Source organism: Hylobates moloch, unplaced genomic scaffold, assembly GCF_009828535.3.
Source record: "Hylobates moloch isolate HMO894 unplaced genomic scaffold, HMol_V3 SCAFFOLD_9, whole genome shotgun sequence".
In the NCBI taxonomy this organism is placed as follows: domain Eukaryota; kingdom Metazoa; phylum Chordata; class Mammalia; order Primates; family Hylobatidae; genus Hylobates; species Hylobates moloch.
Genome location: NW_026652284.1, coordinates 22,242,997 through 22,269,944, shown reverse-complemented (window position 1 = coordinate 22,269,944; position 26,948 = coordinate 22,242,997). Strand labels below are relative to the sequence as shown.

General features: G+C 40.5%; 2 protein-coding genes and 1 long non-coding RNA gene across 15 annotated transcripts in view; 1 reads left to right on the top strand and 2 right to left on the bottom strand.

Moving 5' to 3' along the window:
• The window catches only part of LOC131384192 (uncharacterized), a 91,806-nt gene extending 85,344 nt beyond the window's left edge, over positions 1-6,462 (bottom strand). For all 3 annotated transcript variants that reach the window (XR_009214797.1, XR_009214799.1, XR_009214798.1), the window contains exon 1: positions 6,329-6,462. This is a non-coding gene — a long non-coding RNA (uncharacterized LOC131384192). The remainder of the gene's footprint in view (positions 1-6,328) is intronic.
• Positions 6,174-21,610, top strand: SRSF10 (serine and arginine rich splicing factor 10). 9 transcript variants are annotated; one of them, XM_058443821.1, is made up of 7 exons: positions 6,178-6,381; positions 7,744-7,850; positions 11,470-11,571; positions 14,537-14,699; positions 14,925-14,978; positions 15,112-15,213; positions 18,830-21,610. In XM_058443821.1, exons 1-7 carry the CDS (start codon positions 6,317-6,319, stop codon positions 18,888-18,890), a joined length of 654 nt encoding a protein of 217 aa, XP_058299804.1. In that variant the 5' UTR covers positions 6,178-6,316; the 3' UTR covers positions 18,891-21,610. The 9 variants fall into 9 exon arrangements, with proteins under 9 accessions (XP_058299801.1, XP_058299803.1, XP_058299798.1 ...); XM_058443818.1 differs by lacking the exon at positions 15,112-15,213 and having other exon boundaries at positions 6,174-6,381; positions 14,928-14,978; XM_058443815.1 differs by lacking the exon at positions 18,830-21,610 and having other exon boundaries at positions 6,176-6,381; positions 14,928-14,978; positions 15,112-17,470.
• A 1,450-nt stretch (positions 21,611-23,060) lies between these two features.
• PNRC2 (proline rich nuclear receptor coactivator 2) lies at positions 23,061-26,651 on the bottom strand. Of its 3 annotated transcripts, none has more exons than XM_032759306.2 (3): positions 26,472-26,651; positions 25,351-25,556; positions 23,061-25,043 (listed from the first exon to the last, which is right to left on the bottom strand). In XM_032759306.2, the coding sequence occupies exon 3, from the start codon at positions 25,023-25,025 to the stop codon at positions 24,606-24,608; it is 420 nt and encodes a 139-aa protein (XP_032615197.1). In that variant the 5' UTR covers positions 25,026-25,043; positions 25,351-25,556; positions 26,472-26,651; the 3' UTR covers positions 23,061-24,605. The 3 variants fall into 3 exon arrangements, with proteins under 3 accessions (XP_032615197.1, XP_058299805.1, XP_032615198.1); XM_058443822.1 differs by having other exon boundaries at positions 26,476-26,651; XM_032759307.2 differs by lacking the exon at positions 26,472-26,651 and adding an exon at positions 26,164-26,423.
• Positions 26,652-26,948: the final 297 nt, after the last annotated feature.

Sequence of the window (26,948 nt, the reverse complement as noted above, 5' to 3'; positions counted from 1 at the left end):
GTAGGCCACCACGCGTGGCCTATGCTATACTTTTATACAACTGACAGCCCATTAGGTTTATTTATACCAGCAACACCACATAACAATAATGACATTAACCTATGACATTAAGACAGCTACGACATCGCTATAATTCTATAACCTTTATAATCAGCTCATTATAATCTTGTGGGATCCCCATTGTATATAGTTGGGGTCCCCAAACCCCAGGCCACAGACCGGCACCAGCCTGTGGCCTGTTAGGAACTGGGCCACACTACCGGAGGTGATCAGCGGGTGAGCAAGCGAAGCTTTATCTGTATTTACAGCCACCCCCCATCACTCGAATTACTGCCTGAGCTCCGCCTCCTGTCAGATTGGTGGCAGCATTAGATTCTCATAGGAGCACGAACCCTGTTGTGAACTGTGCATGCGAGGGACCTATGTTGCATGCTCCTTATGAGAATCTAATGCCTGATGATCTGTCACTGTCTCCTATTACCCCCAGATAGGACCATCTAGTTGCAAGAAAACAAGCTCAGAGCTCCCACTGATTCTACACTATGATGAGCTATATAATTATTTCATTATACAGTACAACTTAGTAATATAAATAAAGTGCACAATAAATGTAATGTGCTTGAATCATCCTGAAACCATCCCCCATCCTTGATCCATGGAAAAATTGTCTTCCATGAAACTGGTCCCTGGTGCCAAAAAGGTTGGAGACTACTGGTATACAGGGCCAGCTGTTGACCAAAACCTTGTTATGAAGCCCGTGATTGTATTTCTTCAGTTCTTTCCCATGCCCTTTGTTACATGATACCAATTGTTACATGTTAGCCTAGATAACCAGGCTACAAAGAACAGTAAGCCTTAACTATTCTGTAAAGTCTTAAGGCAAAGGTTCTTACCTTTTCTCAGCCCCTACACGCACTCCTTGATAAATCAGAGCTCCCTGATCTACTTTTCTAGGGAGATGTCACGTAGCATTTAAGAGTCAGGCTCTAGGTCGGGCGTGGTGGCTCACACCTGTAATCCTAGCACTTTGGGAGGCCAAGGTGGGCAGATCGCTTGAGGTCAGGAGTTCGAGACCAGCCTGGCCAACATGGTGAAACCTCGTCTCTATTTAAAATACAAAAATTGGCTGGGCATGGTAGCGGGCGCCTGTAATCCCAGCTACTCGGGAGGCTGAGGCAGGAGAATCCAGGAGGCGGAGTTTGCAGGGAACTGAGATCGCACCATTGCACTCCAGTCTGGATGAGAAGAGCAAAACTCCTTCTCAAAATAATAATAATAATCGAAGTTTTAATAGTAATTAGTTCTGAGTGGTAGGATAACAGGTGATTTTTGTTTCCTTTAAATTTGTCATCTCCAAAGTTTTAACATGTACAACTAGGAAAAGTGTTATTTTAAGGCATTAAGCCAGAAGTAGTGTCTCACACCTGTAATCTCAACACTTTGGGAAGCCTCGGTGGGAGGACGGCTTGAGCCCAGGAGTTCAAGATGGGCCTGGGTAATGTAGTGAGACTCCATCTCTACAAAAAATTAGAAAAAAAAAAATGAGTGGGGCATGGTGGCTTGCGCCTCAGTCTCAGCTACTCGGGAGGCTGAGGTGGGATGATCTCTTGAGGCTGGGAGGTCAAGGCTGCAATAAGTCAGGGACTGTGCCACTGCATTCCAGGCTGGGCAACAGAGTGAGACCCTGCCTCAAAAAAATAAAAATTAAAAAAAAATGTGGTGAACAAATATGTCCATTAGCCATCAATTCTCCCACAGAGCAAAATTAGAGCAGGGGTTAAAAGGTGAGCCTGCACATAGATATTAATAAATTGATGAATGTGTACATATATATGTGCCCAAAAGTTTCGAACTCACAAGTAAGGAGTGTTTAAACGAGAACACTGAGTTCTCGCAGTCTGAAGAACTTGGCTTGCTGCCCACTGACTAGAGTGAGGTGGCTTATAGGAAACACCAGGCATGTCTTATCAAACAAATTAAATGAACATGCTTCTAATTGATTGTTTGCTCATGGAGACAGAGACACAACACCAAGCACTGTCTGTGGCAGTTGTCTGAATTAAGCAATTGTACCAATAAAATTAATGTTGTATTGACTCAAGGCTTTGGTTCTGCCTATGGAGTCAGGCTCATAATTCCACTGACTTAACACACAGAATTTGTCCCTGTGAGTCTCCTTCCAGCAAGCAGAAAGGCTCAATCAGTGTGCCATTACCCACAAATCAAGGAAGAACTATTTCAGGATCAAGGAAATCCAGTTATATTGTTTACATTTGGGTCTTATTTGTGCAGTTGTGAGAACAGTACCAAGGAAAGTGGTTTTCTAACATAAATCTCAATAAAACATAGTGTCTTCAAGAAGAGGTGCAGCGCCAACACATCATTTTCAGAAATTAACATTTGGAGGCCAAGTGCAGTGGCTCACACCTGTAATCCCAGCACTTTGGGAGGCTGAGGCAGGATGATTGCTTGAGCCCAGGAGTTCGAGACCAGCCTGAGCAATACAGTAAAACTCATCTCTACAAAAACCTTAAAGAATTAGCCAAGCGTGGTGGCACAAACCTGTAGTCCCAGCTACTAGGGAAGTTGAGGTGGGAGGATCATTTGAGCCCGGGAGGTGGAGGTTGCAGTGAGCTGTGATCGCACTACTACACTCCAGCCTGGGAGACAGAGCAAGACTGTCTCAAAAAAAAAAAAAAAAAAGCAAGGAAAGAAAGAGGCCGGACATGGTGGCTCATGCTTGTAATCCCAGCACTTCAGGAGGCTGAGACGGGTGGATCATGAGGTCAGGAGTTTGAGACCAGCCTGGCCAACATGGCAAAACACCATCTCTACTAAAAATACAAAAACTTAGCCAGGGGAGGTGGCAGGCATCTATAATCCCAGCTACTTGGGAGGCTGAGGCAGGAGAATCGCTTGAACCTAGGAGGCAGAGGTTGCAGTGAGCCAAGATCCTAACACTGCACTCTAGCCTGGGCGACAGAGCAAGACTCCGTCTCAAAATAAAGAAAGAAGGAAAATAAAGAAAGAGAGAGAACTTAACATTTGGGTCTTCAAAAAAATTACCAGCCCTGGTATTATACTCAGAATTAAATACAGTGCTCTTAGAACACTGGGCAGCACTTCCGGGATGCGATGTTGTGCTTCCCAAATTCCTTAGTGTATCTTCCCTTGCCCCTGTCTCCCAACCCCCAGCAGATTTGTAGTTTGGTAAATTACCCAGCTCAAGCCCTATCTCTAGCAGAAAGGAGTTCACTCTCTCTCTACTTTTCCCAGCATCATCTTTTTCTAGGTTCTGGGATCCTACAGCAGAAAACATCAAAGGGCACTTTGTGCGCCGGGCACAATGGCTCACGCCTGTAATCCCAGCACTTTGGGAGGCCGAGGTGGGTGAATTATTTAAGGTCAGGAGTTCGAGACTAGCTTGGCCAACGTGGTGAAACCCCACCTCTACTAAAAATACAAAAATTAGCTGGGCGTGGTGGCACATGCCTGTAATTCCAGCTACTCGGGAGACTGAGGCAGGAGAATCACTTGAACCCGGGAGGCAGAGGTTGCAGTGAGCTGAGACTGCACCACTACATTCAAGCCTGGGCAACAGAGCAAGACTCCATCTCAAAAAAAAAAAGGGACACTTTGAGTGTGAGGCGGAAAGCAATTCTGGTGAGTAAATATTTGTCCCTCAGTTGCCTGTATTATTTCTCAAGGCATTATGAATAATAATAATTGCTGGCATTCAGGGCCAGCTTCTTGAACATGCTACTTGTGCACTGGAATGGGCCCCATGCTCAGAAGGACCCTGCACTTGGCTTAGTACTCTGCAATTGTCGTTTTGAATTTCTTAATAAATATTGAATGAAGGGCCTTGCATTTTCATATTGTACTGGGCCCCTGTGATCCTGTTAACATTTTAGGGCACTTTCTATGCATCAGACTCCATTCTAAGTCTTCACCCTATTAAACATGAGTGGCTGGAGTAGCACCAGACTGTGTAAATTTCCTCCATTACTTAAGGTAATTTGCAGGACTCTGTTTTCTTGCCACTGAAAGTACTTAACTGAGAGGGGCAGGGGAGACACTTGCTCTGCAAGGCCTTCCTAGGCAACCCTGTTTTAAAAATTAAAAACAAGGCCGGGGGCACAGTGGCTCATATGTGTAATCTCAGCATTTTGGAAGGCCGAGGCAGGCGGATCAATTAGGTCAGGAGTTTGAGACCAGCCTGGCCAACATGGTGAAAATCCGTCTCTACTGAAAACAGAAAAATTAGCCAGGCATGGTGGCGGGAGCCTGTAGTCCCAGCTACTCAGGAGGCTGACGTAGGTGAATCACTTGAACCCAGGAGGCGGAGGCTGCAGTAAGCCAAGATCCAGCCACTGCATTCCCGCCTGGGCAACAGAGCAAGACTACGTCTCAAAAAATAAAATAAAATAAAAATAAGTAAAAACCAAAAACAAGAAAAAAACCTATCACATTACTGTTTCTTTCATATAACAAACCTGCATTTACTTTGCTTATTTTCTCATTGCCATCGCCCTAGAAATATAAGCTGTATGTTTTTCATTACTGAATTTCAAGCTTCTAGCACAATGTCTGACACTTAACTGAGAATCAAACTTTTGTTTTGTTTTGTTTTTCACATCAGCCTCCCAAAATGCTGGGATTTGGGGGCCACCTTGCCTGGCCCAACATTTTAATAAATTAAGCATGCAAATCTTGGGAAACGAAAATTTAGAATAGCTCTGCTACAGAGTGCTACAAACTATCATCACCTGTATCAAATCACTTAATTGTCTTAGATGCTGATTGATACAAAACTAATGCTTTTATGACCTTTTATTAAATAAAAGCTCATTTAATTTAACAGTACTTGAGTCCCTGCTACCTGCTTGGCACTGCGCCACACGCTGGAGGCATTCCAACCAGAAAGCCTCTCATCTCCAGAAGTTGACTCTTATCGAGCAGGAAATGGCTCTCAAAAGGGCCTCCAAAATCAAAACTATACTAAAGATTATTTGCTATATTCATGCTCATTCTCTTACAAACGTGGAGTTTTCCAGAGGGTACATGATGTGATGTGTGATAAAGGGTGGTGGAGTGTGTCAAAGTTTTCTCTTTTTTTTTTTTCTTTTTTGAGACGGAGTCTCACCCTGTCGCCCAGGCTGGAATGCAGTGGTGCAATCTCGGCTCACTGCAACCTCCGCCTCCCGAGTTCAAGCTATTCTTCTGCCCCAGCCTCCCAAGTAGCTGGGATTACAGGCGCGCGCCACTACGCCCGGCTAATTTTTATATTTTTAGTAGAGACGGGGTTTCACTGTGTTGGTCAGGCTGGTCTCAAACTCTTGACCTCGTGATCCGCCCCCCTCGGCCTCCCAAAGTACAGGGAGGGATTACAGACGTGAGCCACCGAGCCCAGCCGAAGTTTTCTCTATTTTAAGTTCTCATTAACTATTTATTAATAGGTATAACCCACACTTTTCTTTAAAAAAAGCTCTTTGGAATCTTCCATAATCCACAAGACTATAAAGGCGTTCTGAGACCAACAAGTTTGAGAACCGCTGCATACAGGTCCCATGCATACCCAGGAAGCCGTCAGCAACAAAGAATACACTACAAATGACCACAGTCATGAACTTACAGTGTGAGGTTTCGTCCCACCCAGGTTGGGAGCCAAATGCGTGACTAAGTGGAGATGGCTAGGGTGTGGGTGAGGGGCAAAGGCGGGCTGAAAGCACTGGAGAGACAGGCCCAGCTCTGCGCAAGGGCACACATCTTCTTCCTTTACACACTCAATACAAGAAGCTGTAAATCCTTCTTTCGCAGGTCAGGGTATAACCTGGACCAAACGGGAAATTTAAGGCAGCCTCTCTGAATTAAATAGTTTAAAAATCTGTCCATTTAGTAGTAACTGCAAAGTTTGGCCTAGAGACTAAAACATCTGCTTCCTGATTTGGGGGTGGGGATGAAGGGGAGTGCAAGGTAGAAAACGGCGGGAAATGAAGACCTAAAGAAAGAAAGAACAGGCTAGTGGGAGGGTAAGAGGCACCGCAAGCAGCCAATGAATGAGACCGAGGCTGAGGCGCGTGCGCCAGCCCTCCGCATGCGCAGGCGCACGCCTGGTGTTCTCGCGGGAAAGAACCGTTGCGGCCCGACTTTGCGCGGAGGTAGGAGGGGGAAGTGGAGGCGGGAGTGAAGTCTCGCGAGAAGAGTCGGTTGCCGTAGCAGAGCCCTCTAGCTGTGTGTGTCTGAGGCTCGGCCGCCGGAGCCGCGGACGGTTTGCTGAGCCCGTTAGTGCGCCCGGCCGAGACACGCCGCCGCCATGTCCCGCTACCTGCGTCCCCCCAACACGTCTCTGTTCGTCAGGAACGTGGCCGACGACACCAGGTAGGTACAAGGCAGGTACTCCGGGCCTAGGCAGGGAGGCCGCAGGCGCCCGGAGAGGACCCTGGTGGTGGCGGCACTGGACCGGGGGAGGGGACGGAGTGAAGATGGCGGGTCCCGCGCCTGCTTTGGCGCCGAACTAGGCCGCGCAGTGGGCCTCAGCCGCCGCGTGGGAGCGAGGGCGGCGCCTCTGCCCTCGCCGGGCCGCGTGGCGGGGTTTTTCGTTCCCCTTCCCCCTCCGCAGTTCGCAGCCCCTTTCTCCCTGCTTCCTGCCGACGCGAGCAGCCCCCCGCCGCGGCCTTTCCGCGACCCGATGGCAGCCCCCCATTGATTTGAAGTTCACATTCTTCGAGGTTCACGCCCCCTTGGTCCAGAGATTTTTTTTTTCCCCCAGCCAAAAAATAGTGAGGTGGAATAACGGGATCGAGGGAGAGGATTGTTGCTACCATTTATCTTTGTTGTTGTTGCCGTTGTTAATATTTGGGGGTTTTAATCAGTTGGAGGTGTTTGGAGAAAGGGAGCGTTGAGATTTGGGGAGTTAGATTTTTCCAGTTAAATGTTGCGAGTAGTTTTTCTTATTTCCTGGAAATTCTGGTCACCCTTTGAAAAGGGAGGTTTGGGAAGCCTCAATCGTTAGGACGTTGACAGCTAAATTAGATTAATTCAGACCTACCTTAAATAGGCTTTGTTCTCACCATTCCCTTGTTTCGAGTTGCCTTCAGATTATTTTGGAAGAGTTCTTACTACAAGATGAGGCTTCTTATTTCACAAATAATGAATCTACACACAGAAAATAAGTGGTTTGGGTTTTTGGTGTTTTGTGGGGTTTTTTTTGCTAGCTTTGTGATTTGGTTTTTTTTGCTAGCTTTGTGATTTGCTTTTGTCTTAAATTTAAGCAGGAAAGAAAGCAATAGTAATTATGTTAGCATCTAGAGAAATTTTCCCTTTACGTCATCTTGACACTTTATTATTTAAGGAGTTCGACATTTGTGACTTTTTCAGACCATATTTACCTACTGTTAAGTGTCTGAACCTGTCTCTAAAATTGGGGAGTAAAAATAAGTGCTTGGTATTTTTCAGAGTGCTAGAGTCGATTTGATACTGTAAAAAAAAGTAAAAAAAAAAAAACCAATGCTTATATACAACCTAATGCTGCTGTACCTTTTATGAAAAACGAAGGCTGTAGATAAAAGTAAATTGTGGTCATTCCCTTGTACCATATGTCTGCTGTTGTCCTATTAATGTAAACTGCATTTTTACCTTCCAAATTCTTGGATCCTAGCTTTCCTTCATCAAAAAGATATATTGCCTATACATCTTAAGGACTTGGACATAAAAATTTGAGGTCTTTTTATGATGTTTTAGGTCTGAAGACTTGCGGCGTGAATTTGGTCGTTATGGTCCTATAGTTGATGTGTATGTTCCACTTGATTTCTACACTCGCCGTCCAAGAGGATTTGCTTATGTTCAATATCCTTTCTTCAGATGGCTGATTAGTGAGGGGTGTTGAAGTTTGAAATTCAAGTTTATGTAAGTGGTAACATCTAAAAAGTAGTTCTTTTTGTCCTCTAATAAATGTCTGTCTTCAAATTTTTGAAAATTAATTCTGACTCACACATTGCTCTCGTTATTAAAGTTAATCCAAAAATGGTAAAATATTTAAATTCCCATTCATACTTCTGAAACCCAAATCGGTGATTATATTGTGATTTAAATTTGAATGCACTCTGGTTGCTACTACCTTTAATGTAAGTCCTTTAAAAGTTAATATGTTCTTGTGCTTAGCAATTAAAATTTGGTATTCTTGTTTGTTAATTTGAATCTCTTGATCAAAAACAAATTGTATAACAATGAGGTAAACTTCTTTAATATTGTCCCCTAATTTGCTGTCCTCTGTTGTTACCTCAGAGAATGTAAAGCTGTACAGTTATGGCGACCCCAAAGAGAAAGCATGAAAGAACCTTTAGAGTAGAGTTCAACACTTAAGGCAAGTAGACAAGCCAAAGACCTCTTAAGGATCAGGCTTGAAGAGAAGGGAGAGTTTGGGAAAAGAAAAAATAAAGAAAAGCTGGAAGAAGGACAAGCCTAATGGGAGACAAAGCCTCGCTTTATCTACAAAAGGGGGAAAAGGTTGTTTTTCAAAGTTAAAGATAAAGCCATCTGTCATATTTGGCCAAGCATCTCATGACAAGTCCTTCTGACAAGCACTTAAAGAGTTAAAGGTCAAGATGAAGTTGAATGATGGCCAAGATTAAAGGAGTCATACCTGATGTATCCTACAGAATAACTATTTTTCTTTTTTTTTTTTTTTTTTTTAATGTTTTGTAAGCAGTTAATTTTCAAAATTATTCTGGTTTGGTCTAGTGACAAAACCTGTAACATGATTTATGTGGGCCTTTGATGTTGTGATTGTGGTCTTGTATAAATGCACTCTCTCTTATCAAGTTAAAGTGTAACAGGATGTATATTCTTAAGATTAAATTCAGCATATTTTGGTTTTGGACCAGGTGGTCAGATGCCACAGAGTAGCAGGCAGTGCTCTTTGGAGTAGCGTGGGGTTCTGGGGTTAAGCCACAGAGCCCTATTTAAAGGAGAGACAGGTGCATGCACTGGGGACTACTTAGAAACAGCTCTGGTGGTCTTGTAGGGTCAGAGCCACTAGAAATTCTGTTTATATATAGATTTTAAAGTGGTTGTTGGGGACACACATAAACCCTTAACTTCTTTAACTTAGCCCTGTGAAGACTGCTGGCCCTGCGCTGCTTTAGCACAATGATCAGTTGGCCCTGAATGAGTTGCAGAAGGCCTTCTCCCTGGTATAGGTACTTAACTGGGACCTATGGGAGACTGGTCCCTGACCCAGAGTTTCAGGTGACCTTACTTCCTTTCCTTTCAGTGAGATCATCTCCCTGCAACAAGGGTTTGGGTTGTGAACCTCAGACTAGGAAAAGTTCTTCCTGCTTAAATTCAGTGAGCCTCAAATTTTTAAGTTAGTGGAGTCCTAGTGAGACTTACAGGGAAAAGCCAAAAGCTACTCCCGCAGGGCCAGTGATCAAGGACAGTTGTGAGAATTGGTTGCAAAACTCCATTACAGAGAAAATAATAGCTATATCTGGCTTAGTAAATAAAGGTAGCAGTGCATTCTGGCTTACAACATAGACCTGATTTTACGTAGTGTTGGGTGGCCCAGGAATCAAGGTCAGTAGTAGTTTAAGAGTGTGTGATATTTGAGGCAGAAAAGGCTAGTAATTCAAAGCAATCTAAAGGAGAATGATAATTTTAAAATACATATTCAGTAAGTCTATGGTCTTAAAATAGTTGAAAAGTAATAAGAAACAGGCTTATGAATTTCATTTTTGAAAAGACCGTAAAGTACAAATTTCTCCATGACTGACATCAGAGTGATACTTGGCTGCCTCTGCTGCTGCTGTCTCTTCTGACTCCATTCGCAATAGCCCTTTCTTCCTACCCCTGGCTTACCGAGTAAAGTAGAAACTTGCCATCAGCCCAGGATTCTGTTTTCGAGGGTAGCCCCAGAGAGGATGCTGTGTTCTCATTAATAATTTTTACGGCTCTCAATATAAATCCTTTTTATACTTATATTCTGTCTCTTGGGGTAACAAAGTAGTGTACCCATTAAGTGAACGTATTCCTTCTAATTAGTTTAGAGCCCAGCTGCATTAACCTTGAGGGATGTTCAGTTAGAGTATTCAAGGTTCTGAACTCCCCATCAGCCTTTCCCTTTCCATGTTGAAAGCCCAGTTATTTAAAACTTGTCCTTCCATTTAATCTGTTCATAATGGCCTCGGGAAGACAGAGCTGGAAACCTGCAGTCCTTAATTCCTTTCAGAACAAAAAGTGGGAAGTCTAGTAAGGCAGACCTTTAGTCTCTATAATAAAAGAATACCAGTATCGGTCTCGAAAAAGGAGTGTGTCACTTCAGGGATTTTTAAAATCACCTCTCTAAATCTGCAGTCTTGTGTTGTGTCTCAAATTTAGGAAATAGAAATGTGCAAACTAGAATGGGGATTTTTAGGATAGAATGAAAACCTATACCTGCACCTAACCTAGCTCTCTTTCCAAACCATTTATATCAAACACTATCTTGAATGTGTACTTGGCCTCTGTTAAAATGATGGTTTTAGGAAAGGAGCTAGGTTTGGACAGAATAGCTATATAAAGCCAGGAGTTCTCGTAGTATTATTGCTGACATGACCAGGGAGGACAAGCAGCTTAGCTTCTCAGGTCAAAAACAAGTACCAGTAGTTCCTGCTTAAGGCTGGTAAATAATATCTTGAAATTCTCAAGTTGGAAACCAGTCTCAAACCCATTTCTTTGCAAGAAGTTGTATATTTAGGGTCATGGTTAGGGCTTTCCAGTCTAGGAGTCCTTACAGTGGTCTGTTTCTTGATAGCATGCTTTTACAGTCTGCATGGATGTAATAACGCTTTTGGTATAGTGATTGTCTTGAGTACTGCTTGACTCTTGTCTTGATGCCCACAAATGGCTAGCGTGCTTGTCTTTCCATGCAGTGGAAGGAAGACAGTTAAATGAAATAGTAGTATTAGATATATATGAAAAAGAAAACAGCAAAATAAATTTGAAGTTAATGCTTTCGTCTCTTGTAAGGTAAGGCATATACTGCTTGCTTACACAAGAACTATTGGCATTTTCTTTTTTTCGTTTGAAAAAATATGAAAAATAGTATTTTGGTTTTAAGAAATTTTTATTTTAGCATACAACATATAACATTTTTCTTTTTTGTCTTGTAAACTTAATTCTTAAAACTTAGGAAGATTTTTGGATAGGACAGCTTGGTGATTCAGCTATAACAGATCTTATTTCAATAATAACTTTACTGCAATATGTATTCATACATTTTCAAATGTGTGCCTTAGGAAATCACAAGTGCTTTTATAGTGTGAAGTGTTAATGGCTGAATCCAGCTGAATCACCAACTAGTAAGTGGGGGTCTGGTTGATGTTCTGGAATAATATTGGGAGATTGTGAATTGTTCCAGACATACCAACTGAACTTTCATTCATTATCAAAGTTTGCAAAACTTCCCAAGCCCCTTAACATTTAGCACATTTGAGGATGTTCGTGATGCTGAAGACGCTTTACATAATTTGGACAGAAAGTGGATTTGTGGACGGCAGATTGAAATACAGTTTGCCCAGGGGGATCGAAAGAGTAAGTACCCTTATGCCTGATATGTACGAAGCATTATTTTTTAGTGTTTTGAGATTTTTTTTTAAGAATTTAAGCAATTTGTGTTTCTGTTCAAAACCCAAAGGGATCTTTTTTTCTTTCTTTCTTTTTTTTTTTTTTGAGACGGAGTCTCACTCTGTTGCCCAGGCTGGAGTGTGTGCAGTGGTGCGATCTTGGCTCACTGCAACCTCCACCTCCCGGGTTCAAACAATTCTTATGCCTCAACCTCCCGAGTAGCTGGGATTACAGGTGCATGCCACCACATCTGGCTAATTTTTTGTATTTTTAGTAGAGATGGAACCATGTTGGCCAGGCCGGTCTCAAACTCCACACCTCAGGTGATCCACCCGCCTCAGCCTCTCAAAGTGCTGGGATTGGGATTACAGGCGTGAGCTACTGTGCCTGGCCCAAAAGGATCATTTTTTTAGAAAATGGAGTATCTTGAATATTTCATCATATTTTCCAGATTGTAAGTTTTGGGGTAAGTGTAAGTAGGAGGTGGAGATGAGAATGCCTGAAATACATGGGGACTCTTCTGAAAGTTGGTTATGCAGGCTTACCAGATGTTCGCTGCATACTTATAAGGCAGGAATACAGGTTTTAGAGTCAAATAGACCTGGGTGTGAATTCTGGCTTAGCCATTGTGTTACCTTGGGCAAGATACTAATTAAGAGATTAAAATAACCACAGGGTGCAGTGGCTCACACCTGTAATCCCAGCACTTTGGGAGGCCGAGGCGGGTGGATCACAAGGTCATGGTGAAACCCCGTCTCTACTAAAAATACAAAAAATTAGCCAGGCGTGGTGGCGCGCACCTGTAGTCCCAGCTACTGGGGAGGCTGAGGCAGGAGAATTGCTTGAACCCGGCAGGCAGAGGTTGCAGTGAGCCGAGATCACGCCACTGCACTCCAGACTGGGCAACAGAGTGAGACTGTGTCTCAAAAAAAAAAAAAAAAAAAAAATAGCTACTGAGGAGAAGAGGAGCTCTTGAGTAGACACAAACTATTGGAACTCTAGTTCTTGAGTTGGGTAATAGATTGCTGGTTATGTATTGTGTTATTTATATGTACTCCAGTACATAAAGTATCTGCTTCATTGAATTGAATGAGATAAGAATTGAAGTGTATATAAGGCCTTTAGGAATGCCTTATTATTCTACTTAGGGTCTTAGAACTGTAATAATATATTACTGCGTGTTGACACTGCTCATTGTTCATAGGCCACCTATAAATATTTCGTTAATTGTGTTCTTAATGAATGGAATCTGTGGTGGGATCATTCCAAATCAGCATATGGTTCAGTGGTCATTTTTTTCAACCATTTGAAAATGTAAAATGCGTGGGTGTGGTAGCTTACGCCTGTAATCTCACCACTTTGGGAGGCCTAGGCGGGAGGATTGCCTGAGCCCAGGAGTTTGAGACCAGCCTGGGCAACAAAGTGAGACCCCGTCTCCACAAAAAATAAAATAAAAAATTAGCCAGGCTTGATAGTGCATGCCTGTGGTCCCCACTAGGCAGGAGGATCACTTGGGCCCAGGAGGTTGAAGTTGCAGAGAGCTGTGTTTGCACAACTGCACTCCAGCCTGGGTGGCAGCAAGACCCAATCTCAAAACAAAAAGGCACTCACTTCCATTTGGAGTTTTTAAAAATCCTTTTATGTTATGGATTCCCAGTGTCAGAATAGTTGCCAGGTCTTGGCTGATAAACTAGATGGTGAGAAGACTTTGAAAATAGTTGAGGATATTAGTATTATTTTTAACATAAAACAGTCTTCTAATATACTTTCTTGCAAATAAATACATGCCTTTTCCAAGATGAAAATTTGCAGTTACCTCAACCCAGCCTTGGCTAAATCACGTTCTGCATCTGCATTTCACACCGAAACTACAGACACCTCTAAAACAGACTCCAGGGCTGGGTGCGGTGGCTCAAGCCTGTAATCCCAGCGCTTTGGGAGGTCAGGGTGGGCGGGGGCACATCACCTGAGGTCAGGAGTTCGAGTCCAGCCTGACCAACATGGAGAAACCCTGTCTACTAAAAATACAAAACTAGCCTGGTGTGGTGGTACATGCTGTAATCCCAGCTACTTGGGAGGCTGAGGCAAGAGAATCGCATGAACTCAGGAGGCGGAGGTTGTGGTGAGCCGAGATCGCGCCATTGCACTCCAGCCTGGGCAACAAGAGCAAAACTCCATCTCAAAAAAAAAATAAAAGACTCCAGGCTGGGTGCGGTGGCTCACACCTGTAATCCCAGCACTTCGGGAGGCCGAGGCGGGTGGATTATTTGAGGTCAGGAATTCGAGACCAGCCTGGCCAATATGGTGAAACCCTGTCTCTACTAAAATACAAAAATTAGCCGGGTGTGGTGGCGCATGCCTGTAATCTCAGCTCCTCAGGAGGCTGAGGCAGGAGAATGGCTTCAACTGGTGAGGGGTGGAGGTTGCAGTGAGTTGAGATTGCGCCACTGCACTCCAGCCTGGGTGACAGAGCGAGACCCTGGTCTCAAAAATAAAAATAATTAAAAAAAAAAACGCCAAAACACATACACACTTTTTTTTTTTTGGAGACAGGGTCTCTGACCACCAGGCTGGAGTGCGGGGGTGTGATCACAATTTACTGCAGCCACAAACTCATGAGCTCAAGTGATTTCCCCCCTTAGCCTCCTGGGTAGCTGGAATACATGTGCAAGCCACTAGGCCCAGCTAATTATTTTTTGTAGAAATGGCATATTGCCATGTTGCCCCAGGCTGGTCTCAAACTCCTGGGCTCAAATGATCCTCCCACCTCAACCTCCCAAAGTAGTGGGATTACAGGCGTGAGCCACCACCCGGCTCATACATACTCTCTTTGGGATATAAAAGGGGATGCAGGGATTTTTTTTCTTATTTATTGAGGGCTTTAATACTGTTTTTAATATTTCTAAGTATTTCTGTTCTTTGTATTTCCTAGCACCAAATCAGATGAAAGCCAAGGAAGGGAGGAATGTGTACAGTTCTTCACGCTATGATGATTATGACAGATACAGACGTTCTAGAAGCCGAAGTTATGAAAGGAGGAGATCAAGAAGTCGGTCTTTTGATTACAACTATAGAAGATCGTATAGTCCTAGAAAGTAAGTGTGCTGTGTAGCACAGTGATCTGTTTAAAAAATGTATTTGTTAGCATTTAATTTTTTTTTTTACTACTTTGTATACTTTTAATTATATACATTGAATGTTTCACTGAGACAAAAAATATTGTAGCATTTTATTTTAAAAGTTTTACGGTTTGCTTTTAATTAGAAACTTTGCCTCTATGAGTAGATATTTGTCACTGCTTTTTCTGATATGCTTTTTAGCAGTAGACCGACTGGAAGACCACGGCGTAGCAGAAGCCATTCCGACAATGATAGGTAAATAACTTTGCTTTGAAAAAGACTCATGTATTTTTTAATTTCAGAGTGAACTTTTGCTCTAAAAATAACAAATTTGATTGATATAGAATCTAATTTTTACTCTAATTATATCTCTCCTCTGTTTTGAAAGATTCAAACACCGAAATCGATCTTTTTCAAGATCTAAATCCAATTCAAGATCACGGTCCAAGTCCCAGCCCAAGAAAGAAATGAAGGCTAAATCACGTTCTAGGTCTGCATCTCACACCAAAACTAGAGGCACCTCTAAAACAGATTCCAAAACACATTATAAGTCTGGCTCAAGATATGAAAAGGAATCAAGGAAAAAAGAACCACCTAGATCCAAATCTCAGTCAAGATCACAGTCTAGGTCTAGGTCAAAATCTAGATCAAGGTCTTGGACTAGTCCTAAGTCCAGTGGCCACTGATAGTATAAACCATGGTCATTTTTAGGCATGTATCATTCATTTACTCATAGTTTGGTTTACTTAAATTATCAGGAATACAATGTTGCAATGATGCTTAAAAAACACTTGTTAGTTTTCCCTGTACCAGGCAATGGTTATAATTAAAATGATATGCTGTTGAGAAGCCACTCTTAAGAGTCCAGTTTGTTTAATGTTATGGGCAGCTACCAATTTGTGGTGTCTCTGTATATTTTTGTAAAGATTCTCATTTTTTATGCTTGAAGTATTTGGTGAAAAGATGTTGGTTGACCATAATTTGCAACATTGTCTCATTAAAAATAAACTTTCATATTCATATTTGGTAGAACTGTTAACCTAGAAATGTAGCTTGCTAATAGATAGAATGATACAAAAGTGAAGTAGTAGCCACAGTACAACACTGACTGCTCAGACACATTTAGGTTCAGGGTGGACCTTTATGTCTTGTCAAGATGTCGAGGCCCGGCCGGGCGCGGTGGCTCACACCTGTAATCCCAGCACTTTGGGAGGCCGAGGCGGGCGGATCACGAGGTCAGGAGTTCGAGACCAGCCTGACCAACATGGTGAAACCCCGTCTCTACTAAAAATACAAAAATTAGCCGGGCATGGTGGTGCATGCCTGTAATCTCAGCTACTCAGGAGGCTGAGGCAAGAGAATCTCTTGAACCTGGGAGGTAGAAGTTGCAGTGAGCCAAAATCACGCCACTGCACTCCAGCCTGGGCAACAGAGTGAGACTCTGTCTCAAAAAAAAAAAAACCGGATGTCTAGGCCGATGATAATTATTTTTGATGCAGTGTGGATTAGTTCTTTTGTTAACCCCACTGTCTTGGGGAATGATGCCAGCTGGGAAATTGAGTTTTTGACTGAAACATGGAGCCTTCACTGCTTTTTTTCTGGTTCCTATGAAGATTTGGAACATAGAAAACACAAAAACTCACCTTAAAATTTGAGCAGGTCGATGATGGCAAAAATAATTTTAAGGAAAAAGGAATATTCTTATGTAGTTATTCTAAAGTTTAAGGAGCGTTGTTGATCATATAATATTGCTTAGTTTTCTTACTGCTGTTAGAAGCAAGTAAATTGTTTCAAAGTAGGTTTCGTGTGTGTGTGTGCCTAGTGTAAAAGAACTGAAATTTTGATGCTTACAGCACTTGGCTCGTGCATTTGTATCAAAATTTGCCTGCCTCTTTGTGAGGGAGGCCTGCTTTTCACACCTCAGTTTATTTAATACGAGGCAAGTTGAAAGACAACACTCATTGTAGGTGATTCTGTGGTGCCATGAAATTTAATTTGGGGAAAAGGATAGTCAGTTTTAAGCAAGAGTCACATCTTCTGAGCTTTCGATTATCATTGTAGTACCTGACTAAAAATGAAGTAATACCCTTAACCATTTATAATTTCTAGTATTTCTCTGAAAGATCGTTTTGGGGACAAAAGTGACTTGACATGTCCAATTTCATTTCAGAATAAAAAGCTAGCATCTTTAAAAATCTCAGATTGCTTGCTTACAGATATAAGTAAGAATTATGGAGAAACGATTCCTTTTAGAGGATTACTTTTTTCAATTTCGGTTTTAGTAATCTAGGCTTTGCCTGTAAAGAATACAACGATGGATTTTAAATACTGTTTGTGGAATGTGTTTAAAGGATTGATTCTAGAACCTTTGTATATTTGATAGTATTTCTAACTTTCGTTTCTTTACTGTTTGCAGTTAATGTTCATGTTCTGCTATGCAATCGTTTATATGCACGTTTCTTTAATTTTTTTAGATTTTCCTGGATGTATAGTTTAAACAACAAAAAGTCTATTTAAAACTGTAGCAGTAGTTTACAGTTCTAGCAAAGAGGAAAGTTGTGGGGTTAAACTTTGTATTTTCTTTCTTATAGAGGCTTCTAAAAAGGTATTTTTATATGTTCTTTTTAACAAATATTGTGTACAACCTTTAAAACATCAATGTTTGGATCAAAACAAGACCCAGCTTATTTTCTGCTTGCTGTAAATTAAGCAAACATGCTATAATAAAAACAAAATGAAGGAAATAATGATTAACTGGAATTATTACAGTATTGAATATGATTCTAAAATAACAGTGGAAACAGTCCTTTATAGATTTAGGAATATTTTAAATCATTGTTGCACTAGGCACAACTAACTTTTACTTTGGAAATGACAGAACTTGCCAGAAAGGTACATCTTTTACACAGTAGTTAAAAATTCATTGTGTAATATCAAAGTTGTTTCATGATTGCTCATTAAGCCTCTTGGGTTAACTAACTTAAGAGGTTATTTGGTAGTGTTAGGATGAAATTTGGATCACCTAATTCCAAGTTTATACTTTCATTATCGGATGGATCAGTAATTCTCTCCCTCTTCATAAACAAGATGCATTAGGACTTAACGTTTATGACATGATTTTAAATCATTTTAAATTGAATGTTGATGAGCAACTAATATTAAGTGATAACCTCTTTGGGGAAGTAGGTTAGGTATTTTGTGGTTTGAATTCTATCTACTTTATGACAATTATAGCTAATTTATTAAGTATTCATGATGTGCCAGACACTTGAAAAGGCTATGTGTTAACTCACTCTTCACAAAACCCTATGAGAAAGATACTTTTATTTTCCCCATATCACAGATAAGGAAACTGAGGCACAAAGAAAGGACTATAAGGCAGAGCCAGGATTTAAGCCCAGGCCTGGTCCCTTAGTTTTTGGGGGGGGGGGGGTTTGTTTGTTTTACAGACTATAATTTGAGAGTAGATTGAGGAGATAGCTCATTGAAATTGTTCATTTTCCATATAGAACTAGAAGGCCTAATTTCATTTTTATTTTTACTTGTGTCAACTTATTTTTAGACTTGGACTATTGAGAACCTTATATGCTGTTCCTAAAGCAACACACCTAACAGCTTCAAAAGGACTATATTACAGTTGAACCCATGGTAGTTTGGATCCTACTGATACTTGATGAGGATCTTTATGTAGTGTTTTATGTTAGTTTTGGGTGATGTAGTTGAGTCCTCCACTTACTGAGTGTACCTACAGTGTATGTGGTACTGGGCTCAATAATAAATAGAATGGTTATATCAACACTCAAATGAGGGCTGACACACTTTACCTCTCCTTTTACTTAAGATCTCTCTGCATTTTTTTTTTTTTTTTTGAAGCCAAGTAAGCAAGAAGAAAAATGAGAGATAATGCTTCAGTGAGAGAGGAAAGGTGCTACATAGAGTATGAGCTGTTAAGTTACATCCCAGGGGAAAGACCTGGGAACTATTGTATTATTCTCTTGAAAATTTGGCCCAGTAAGCTGCTACATCCAGTTCAACTAACAAAATCCTGTATACCACAGAGAAGAATAAAGAAAACCAAACTGACAAACATCCTTCTTTTATTTAAGACCAAACTGCAGCTGGAATACCCAGTACAGTTCTGCTTACTACACTTCAAGAAAGATCTGAAAGCGGAAAAAGAACCAAAGAAGGGCAGTTCAAGCGACCAAAGGGTGGGTGGAAGGTGCTGCAGTATGAATACTGTACGAATATTTTGACTCTGGTCTGAAAAGATAAAAGAATGTTATCGAAAACTACATGGAATAATTGAAGTCCCTTCAAGTTTGAAAGTAAGCATTTTAGGACAAATAAAAGGAAATTCAACTTTGTACTTGTGGAAACTAATCCCTAAATATGAATAGGTTTATATTGATTCATGGGTAACAGGTCCATAATAAATTATTGGAAACTAGGATGTCTGAATATCAAGGACGACAGCCATAGTCTCTTACAGTGCCTCTGTTGGTCTGTCTCAAACTGAATTGGGTGGGAAAAGGTATGGTCCAATATAAAAGTTCCATTTTTGCCATTATTGGCAAATCTTGCCTTTATTTTGGTGCCAGTGTTTTCTGCGTAATCATTTGCTTTGTTGGCATCTGTGTTTATTTGTACACCACATGCAGTTTACATCTTTCTTAACTACTCTCCTTCCCAGGTAAATTCCAATTATATTTGACATCCAGCTAAGAGGGCCCATCTCTTCTCACCTCTTTCGTAGTCAGTATGTTGAGCAAATATTTATTGAGCCCTTACTGTGGGCAAATCATTGTACTGGATAATTGAGGAGAAAAATAGATAATTCCCTTATTCAGTAAATGTCTACTGAGCACAATCTAGTGAATCATTACAGTATGGCCTCATTGTTTTGTTTGAGGTATATTATTCATAACTATTTTACACCATTCGTATCAATGTAATTATAGAACACACTATACTATCAAAGATAATTGTGTGGTTATCTGCCATTTAAAAGTATCCAGTATTTGATCCCATTATTACAAATAATGAAAAAATGATTTCTTTTAATCTGTAATAAACTGGTTTATTGTGCAGTGACTGTAATATACTAGAGTTATAATAAATTGTTTACTCTGCCTCACCAAACACATACTAGATATAACCCCCAAAATAAGTATTTAACTTTGCATTAGATATAAAGGAGACTGGGTGCTATAATTAGATTATTTTGAGGCAGACAGAGAGCTGTTATCCTAACTGATTTAGTATGTTCTGTAATTGAGAAAATGTTCACCAAATTATACTTTTTAGTGATTTACATGTACATTTTATAGGGGACATGTTCTGTGTATAGCGAATAAATAACTTTTATAGTATCACAAAATGTTCTGGATTCCTTAGTTTCTTATTAGGATATGATGTTTCTTTACCTATACATTGATTCCATCACATTTGATTTTTGTCATCTTTTTTGCCACATACTTAAAACTTTCCATACAAAATTATTAACTAAAAATCTGGAAGTAGAATTTAAGCTTTTAATTTATAGCAATTTTGAAAATATAGCAGAGGTATATTTTCAAGGGAGGTGTGAAATGGAGGTATTATTGTTTGTATTTTATTTTAGAAAATTTTTTTGAACTTGCCCAAGATCACACAGCAAGTGTCAGATCCTAGGTTACAGCCCATAATCTTTCACTTGCTTCATCTTTTGTTACCATGTTTGTTGTTGTTTAATCAAATGGGGAAGTGTTTTTATAGCTTTATTTTCATGGAGATAGTAACATTGATATAATGGGATCTAGAATTTACTTAAGAGTCAAAATGACTAGATTTAATTACAAGAAGTATTTTGTTGTATACCGTTATACACTCATTAACATAGGACAGAGGTTCTATGTATTTTTAAAAGAATATGTAGAGGTTATAGACTTTTTTTGCCCTCTACCTCCCTTCTCCATTTCCTTTTGAAGTTGAGACATTTAAGGGGGAGAATTAAGGTGCATATTGAGTTGGGATTTTGTTTAAATTAGGTAAATACATATATAACTACAATAACAATAGTTGGTAGTTCTCTAAGTATTTAATTATGGTGAATCAGAAAAGGCCCTTCAATTTTTGCATCTGTTGAATGAATTGTTTTAGGATCTCTTCTGTGGTTTCTCTTTATACTGAATGCTGTCAATATTACTGAGCACTTACTGTGCCAAACCATGTGCTTTTCAAATATTTCTATTTAATCCTAAAAACACTCCTGGGAAATGGGTATTATCCCATTTTACAAATGAGAAAATTGTCCTTTGTAGAATACCCATCATTTGATAGCTTCTTGCATATGCTATTCATTCCTCACAACCTTACAAGGTAAATGGATAATGTTCCTGGATGACAGATTAAACGTAATCCAAGATCTCATGGTTGTGTGGCTCAGAAAGACTAAGCATGGCTTTCCAAATCTCATTGTCTTGTAGAGATTTTCCATTGTATTATATTTTGACCATGTTCCTGTTTACAAAACCTAAGATGATATTCTGAAGTAGCTGTGACTTGAGCGATAGCTCAGGAATAATCTGATGGCATTCTACTAGGAAGGAGGACTAGCAAAGCCTATAGTTAGCCTATCCTAGGCATGAACTGTTTTCATTTTAGATAGGATGACTTGATAAATAGGATGAAGTGAGCAACCTGTTTGTCTTCAGTTATTGGTATCTACAAGACATTCTGCTAGTCACTGTGGAAAAGTTTCCTTCTCTTGGGTTTTTCCTCTGCCCCTTCCTCTTAACAGTGTTGGTTATCTTTATTATGTTCCTCTGTATTTGTAACAGCTGTTTCACCCTTGTATTGCACAATGGGGATTTTTCTTGGAATAAAAAGTGAGGCATGTAAATTCATTGAGAACTAACCGTAGTTTGTAAAGAAGTCAAAGGCCTTTGTATCTAGTTTTTTGCAGATCACATTTCTTTGAATGCTGGAAAGTGAAATAAACTGGTCTAGGAGCCAAAAATAAATCTTGGGTTTTTTTAAGATTTTGCTCTACCTTAGATTTGTAACCACCTGGTATAAGAGATTTTAGAGATGCACTCTGTCCCTCTTGCTTTACAAATTGCCTACAAGAATGCAACCAAAATACTAGAAACTGAAACTTACACAAAACCTGTCAGATTTTTTCCTGTGTTGTAGTTGTTCTAGGGAAGAGGATAGTTTATCAGTATTTATTTTAAGCTTAAGGATAGGTTTTGGACCTGGATTCCATCGTAGTATAACTGCCATCAAAAAGAAGACAAATTGAAATTACAGCATTTACCCTAAGGTTCACAGTATGGCTGACTTCAGCAGCCTTACATGGTAAGTTCTCTGTACCAGCTATTTTTGGTTCTCGCAATTGCATCGATTTGGGAAATTCCTATCACCATTCTCTATATAGGCTAACCAAAACTTTACCAGTACCTTTCCTAAAGTATGAAGTTAGGTAATCTTCCACTCCCACTTCCATTTACCCATTTTGCTTGAGTCAAACCAAAAATCTAGTGTATTACTAGATTAATCACTAAAAATCTAGTATATTCAATATATAGCTTAAAAACTAACAGACACCTAGGCTGAGATTTGTTCAATATGTGAAGTTCAATTCTGCAATCCTTGGCATTGTTCACAGAAATTACCCTGGAAACAAACAAAATGAACACCCAAATGCTGGTTCTGCCTTAACTCCAAATCATTTCCTAGTTTGCATGAAAAAATACAGCTTTGCCATGGGACTAGTTGTAGAATTTTAAGGATTACTCAAACTAGTTTTAAGATGCCCTATCATTTGGAATCTGTAGCAGAAAGGTGTGGTTGTGATGCTTTTCTTCTGAGGGGTCCCCTTACATACTTTAATTTGTCAACATACTTAAAATACAAGGGTTGTCAACTTGATAAATTTGCTTATAATTTTTCTCTATGAACCTAGATCATGGAATTAACTTTCAAAAGCTTTGTGACGTTTTCCACGTGTGGCCTTTTTTTTTTTTTTTTTTTTTGCTTTTTGTTAACACTACTGGGAGAGAAATCCCAAGTAGTTGCTTAATTGCATAGCTGTCAAATCCTAGTATCTTCTGTATCAGTCAGCAAACTAGTTGTCCCTTTTCAAGCCAACAGTCCTATCACGTTTTAGTTGTGACCATATATATATATATATGTATATATATATATAAAGAAATTTAGTGGCTCATAGTTCTGGAGTCTGAGAAATCCAAGTTTTGAGTATCGTGAGTGTATTATGAGCTTCAAGTCAGTGACAAAACACATTTTTAAAAAGAATATTAAGCAATCAAAACCATTTTTAAAATAAAACCAAGCCAATGGGGAAAAAATTTTAATTTTATGCTTCAAATTCATATCATGTACATTAAGTACTACATAAACTTGTCTTTAGGCTATCAATATTTAACTTGGGCAGTACTTCATCTTGACTTATTTGGAGAAATACAGCTTAGGCATCTGCTTAGCTGCTTAGGCATCAAAAGAGGTGCCAAATTAGAAAATAGGGCATTAACAATCAAAATTTTTAAACTGACCCACATACTTGCTACCGGTTTCGCTTATGTTTAAGCATTTAAAGTTGGCAAAACATGTTATCAATGTATTATGCAAGAGTTTACATCTTTTGCATAAGTGGTCCGTTGGGTTGCACCTACCCCTTGACCAAACAAAAACCAAACATCACTGGCACCATACTCGAAACTACCTGTATCCTAGGTTGTAAGATTGTGAAAGCTAAAAATCTGTAAGGTTGGAGGGACTCTAATCTTTGGGCTTAGAGGAGGAAAAAAAAGATAGTCCCATACTGCATTTCACATCTCTTAAAAATAGTTTTAGCAGCTTAAACCTTTTTAGTTATAAAACTTATTACACTAGGATTTACTTTGAAATATAGTTTACAGCCAAATCAAGTATAATATACATACACTGGCACTTTAGCACAAGGGCAAACTTTAAAACAAGTTATTTTGGACCTTTAAAATTAGGCCATACTATAAAAAACAGTCCACGGTCTTACATTCAGCAAATTCATACTAAAATATTCCATTTTTGTAAGATAAAGGCCAAGAAAACTTTACATATGCTACAAGTTTATTACAGATATTTACATGGCTTTCTCCCCTACGTACTTAAAATTTTCACATTATCCAACTCCCCAAAGCAAGCTTTGCAGGAATGAGGAGGCCAGATCACTATTAGAATAGCTTGTGCAGTGCTGTAATACAAAAATGTATTTTGAAAGCTATTGAGTGACCATTAAATACTGTTTCTATAAAAAATGGTTTTGGTGTATTTGTTGACACTTAATCCACTACATTTAATAAACAGGGCCATTGGGGTGTACTACATCTCATTCTAATGAGCTCCAAATGCCCTTTCCACCCACTGTACAATTCACTAAAATGCAATTATTACAAAAAATTCACATTTTCTTTCAGCAGTGCATCAGGTGGTTAGCATATTACTGGTTTGGGTGTTTCTAATATACTAAACCTTCAGATGTTTACCTAATTCTGAATCCTTGTGTTAGCTAGAAGCTTATAATCCGATTCACCAACTTTCAACAATCTACTGGTCCATGAATGATAAATTACTATCTTCCCCTAACAATAGAAAAAGCTGATTCCTTTACCACTCCCCAAATCTAAACTTGGTTTCCACTTGAAAGTTACTCAGTTGAGAACACTTTATATCAAGTACAATCATTAGTTTAAGTTGCACTGATACTACCATTATATCACAGTGCACACAACACGAGATGAAGTCTTTTTATATTAATTAGCAGTTCTACAGATTCCCTAGCGAATTTGTTTCAGACCAATTGACAACTATCCGTGAACATAACTAAATATTTGTCTTATTTTATACCTGTACTTTAAGTAAGGTTTTAAGTTGAAATGTCATTATTTCCTTATCTGAAGGATTAAAGGAAACAGGGACCCAGTGGCTTGGTGGTTTGGGAAGAACACTTGGTGATGGCGGCTCACTAAATTTGGCACCAGCATAATTCTGATTAGCTTGAGATTTAAAAAGTAAGCTGGGACCTGATAAGCTAGAATTCCAACTTTGATTATTTGGAAAATTTTTGTTCTTCCCCCCATTTTGCATGGCCTGCCAGGCAGCTGCTGATGAGTTATAACCATGTCCTCTTTCTTTTTTCTTATGAACAATCTTCATCTGGGAATTCTGATCCTTGGTCTTCTGTCTGTTCAGCTGCTGTTGGTTCTTACTAACATTTCTAGATTGAGGGGCTGGAATATTATACCTTTCTCCACCACCCATCTTCAGCTTCTTTGTCACCTACAAGTGAATGGAAACAAATACTAAGTAAAATTCCATTAAGAAAAGTTCAAAATCTTTAAGAAGCTTCTATGGCTCCAACTTATAACTCCAGATATTTTGGACAAGACTCAATAATAGGCTATTCAGCTGCTTTAAACTCAAAAAAGCAAGCCGTTCAGACTTCAATATATGCACAACCTTTATTGTTATATACTTCCCTAGGAAAAATGGGCTTACCCACAAATCTGCATAATCTATTTTAAAATTAAAAACTATTAGTTTAGGATGGCTCCATCATAAAACGTTTGCCCATTATGATGATTACCTTTCAGTCTGCTTTTCAGATTGCAGGATCTCCACTACCTGTCCTCTTCCTTGCTGCCAAGCCCAAGATAACAAGTGTTGCTTTCTGACAGATCCTTTCCTTTGTCTCAATACAGAAGTTTTCATGGGCCGATCTGCTGAGTTCAGCCTAGGAGCTGAGGCCAACATCTGAGTCTCCTCAGCACACAAGTTTGAGAGAAGTCCTAGCTAGAAAAGTAAAGATTACTTCATTATTTCAAAAACACGTTGAGAAAATGATCATTTAGATTTACTACGAAAATCGTTGACTGTAAAGGCTACTTCCTGAACAGGTAGAAAATTTCTCGTAAGATGGCTTTCTTTGACCTCATAACCACGACCATTTAAAAACTCTCTTCACCCTTGACATCCAGTCACTCCTGGGGAATTTTTATAAGTGTCTCCAAGTCCCGCAATAAGTTTTATCTTTATCTTTTTCCTGGGAAAGACCTTCAGATTCTCTCGCGTATAAAATCAAGGAAGTGTTAAATGTTGAGTCATATCAAAAAATTGGCTTCAGACGGATTTTCTAAAGAGACTGTGTTTTTAAACTCCCACCAGAATTTTCCAATCTTTCCACACATGTCACATCCATTTTCAGTCTCTTGGAACATGTAGACATCACGCAGTGTTTCCTTTGGTTATGAACACCCTCGCCTCCTCCCCATCTTAAAATAAGTTCTCACAAGCCCTAACAGTCTAAGCCCATCTTAAATATATAAAAATGTCTCCCTAGAGGGAACAGCTCAACTTTCAAGGTTTGGTTTTAATTTGATGTTCCAAGAAAATAAGTTACCAAATAGTTACGCTCCCTCCTTTCAAAGGGGTAAGAGAGCCTTCCAAACAGGTAAACAACCCTAAATAAACTGCCATTTCCGGACTGCGAGTCATTCACAACTCGAACCCGGAAAACTCGCCGCCTTCGACGCCACACAGGCTTGGCTTCCCAGTGGCCCCCTCTCTCCGGAGCCGCAGGGGTCGCAGCGCTGCGACCGCCCGCGCCCGCCCGGGGTACCCGGATCTCGCCTCCGCTCGCCTCCTTCCCCCAACAATGGGGAGCGCGGCCACCAACATGGCCGCGCCCTTAGCGCAGCCGCTACTTACTGACTTCAAGCTCGGAACTACGGCGGCAGCGGCTCCCTCTCGACGTCGAAGCCTCCCTCCCTTTCCAGGGAGAGACGAGGCACGGACCGACAAAGCCCACGAGCACCGATGAGCGAGCTGCCGGCCACCCCAGCTTCTACAACCCGACCTCCTCCTTCTGCCTCTACCGACAAAATGGAGTCGGTGGCGACCGCAGAAGCAGGGCCGGGAGGCTCCGCGGCCAATCAAAACACGACAGCGCGGGCCTGGCCAATGAGAAGCGGGCCGCCGCCTGTTGCTAGGGCAGGCCGGGGGCGAAGGCGCGGAGGTGGGGCTGCAGAAGGTTTGAAATCCGTCCGGGGAGGAGGAGCATGCCGGGAGTAACTGCCCGATCCACTGGTGTCGCAGTCCTTTTCCCGGCGGCCTCCCCGCGCCGCTGGCCCGCCGAGGCCCCGGCCGCTAGCTCTCGGCTCTTCCTCCCCCTCGGCTCTCGTGCGC

What these genes read in the sequence shown, in the direction of transcription:
- SRSF10 (XM_058443814.1), top strand. Translation starts at nt 6,317, where the DNA reads ATGTCCCGCTACCTGCGTCCCCCCAACACGTCTCTGTTCGTCAGGAAC. An exon ending in AACGTGGCCGACGACACCAG is followed by an intron (nt 6,382 to 7,743) that starts GTAGGTACAAGG and finishes ATGATGTTTTAG; the next exon opens with GTCTGAAGACTTGCGGCGTG. An exon ending in AGCCATTCCGACAATGATAG is followed by an intron (nt 14,979 to 15,111) that starts GTAAATAACTTT and finishes CTGTTTTGAAAG; the next exon opens with ATTCAAACACCGAAATCGAT.
- PNRC2 (XM_032759306.2), bottom strand. Translation starts at nt 25,025, where the DNA reads ATGGGTGGTGGAGAAAGGTATAATATTCCAGCCCCTCAATCTAGAAAT.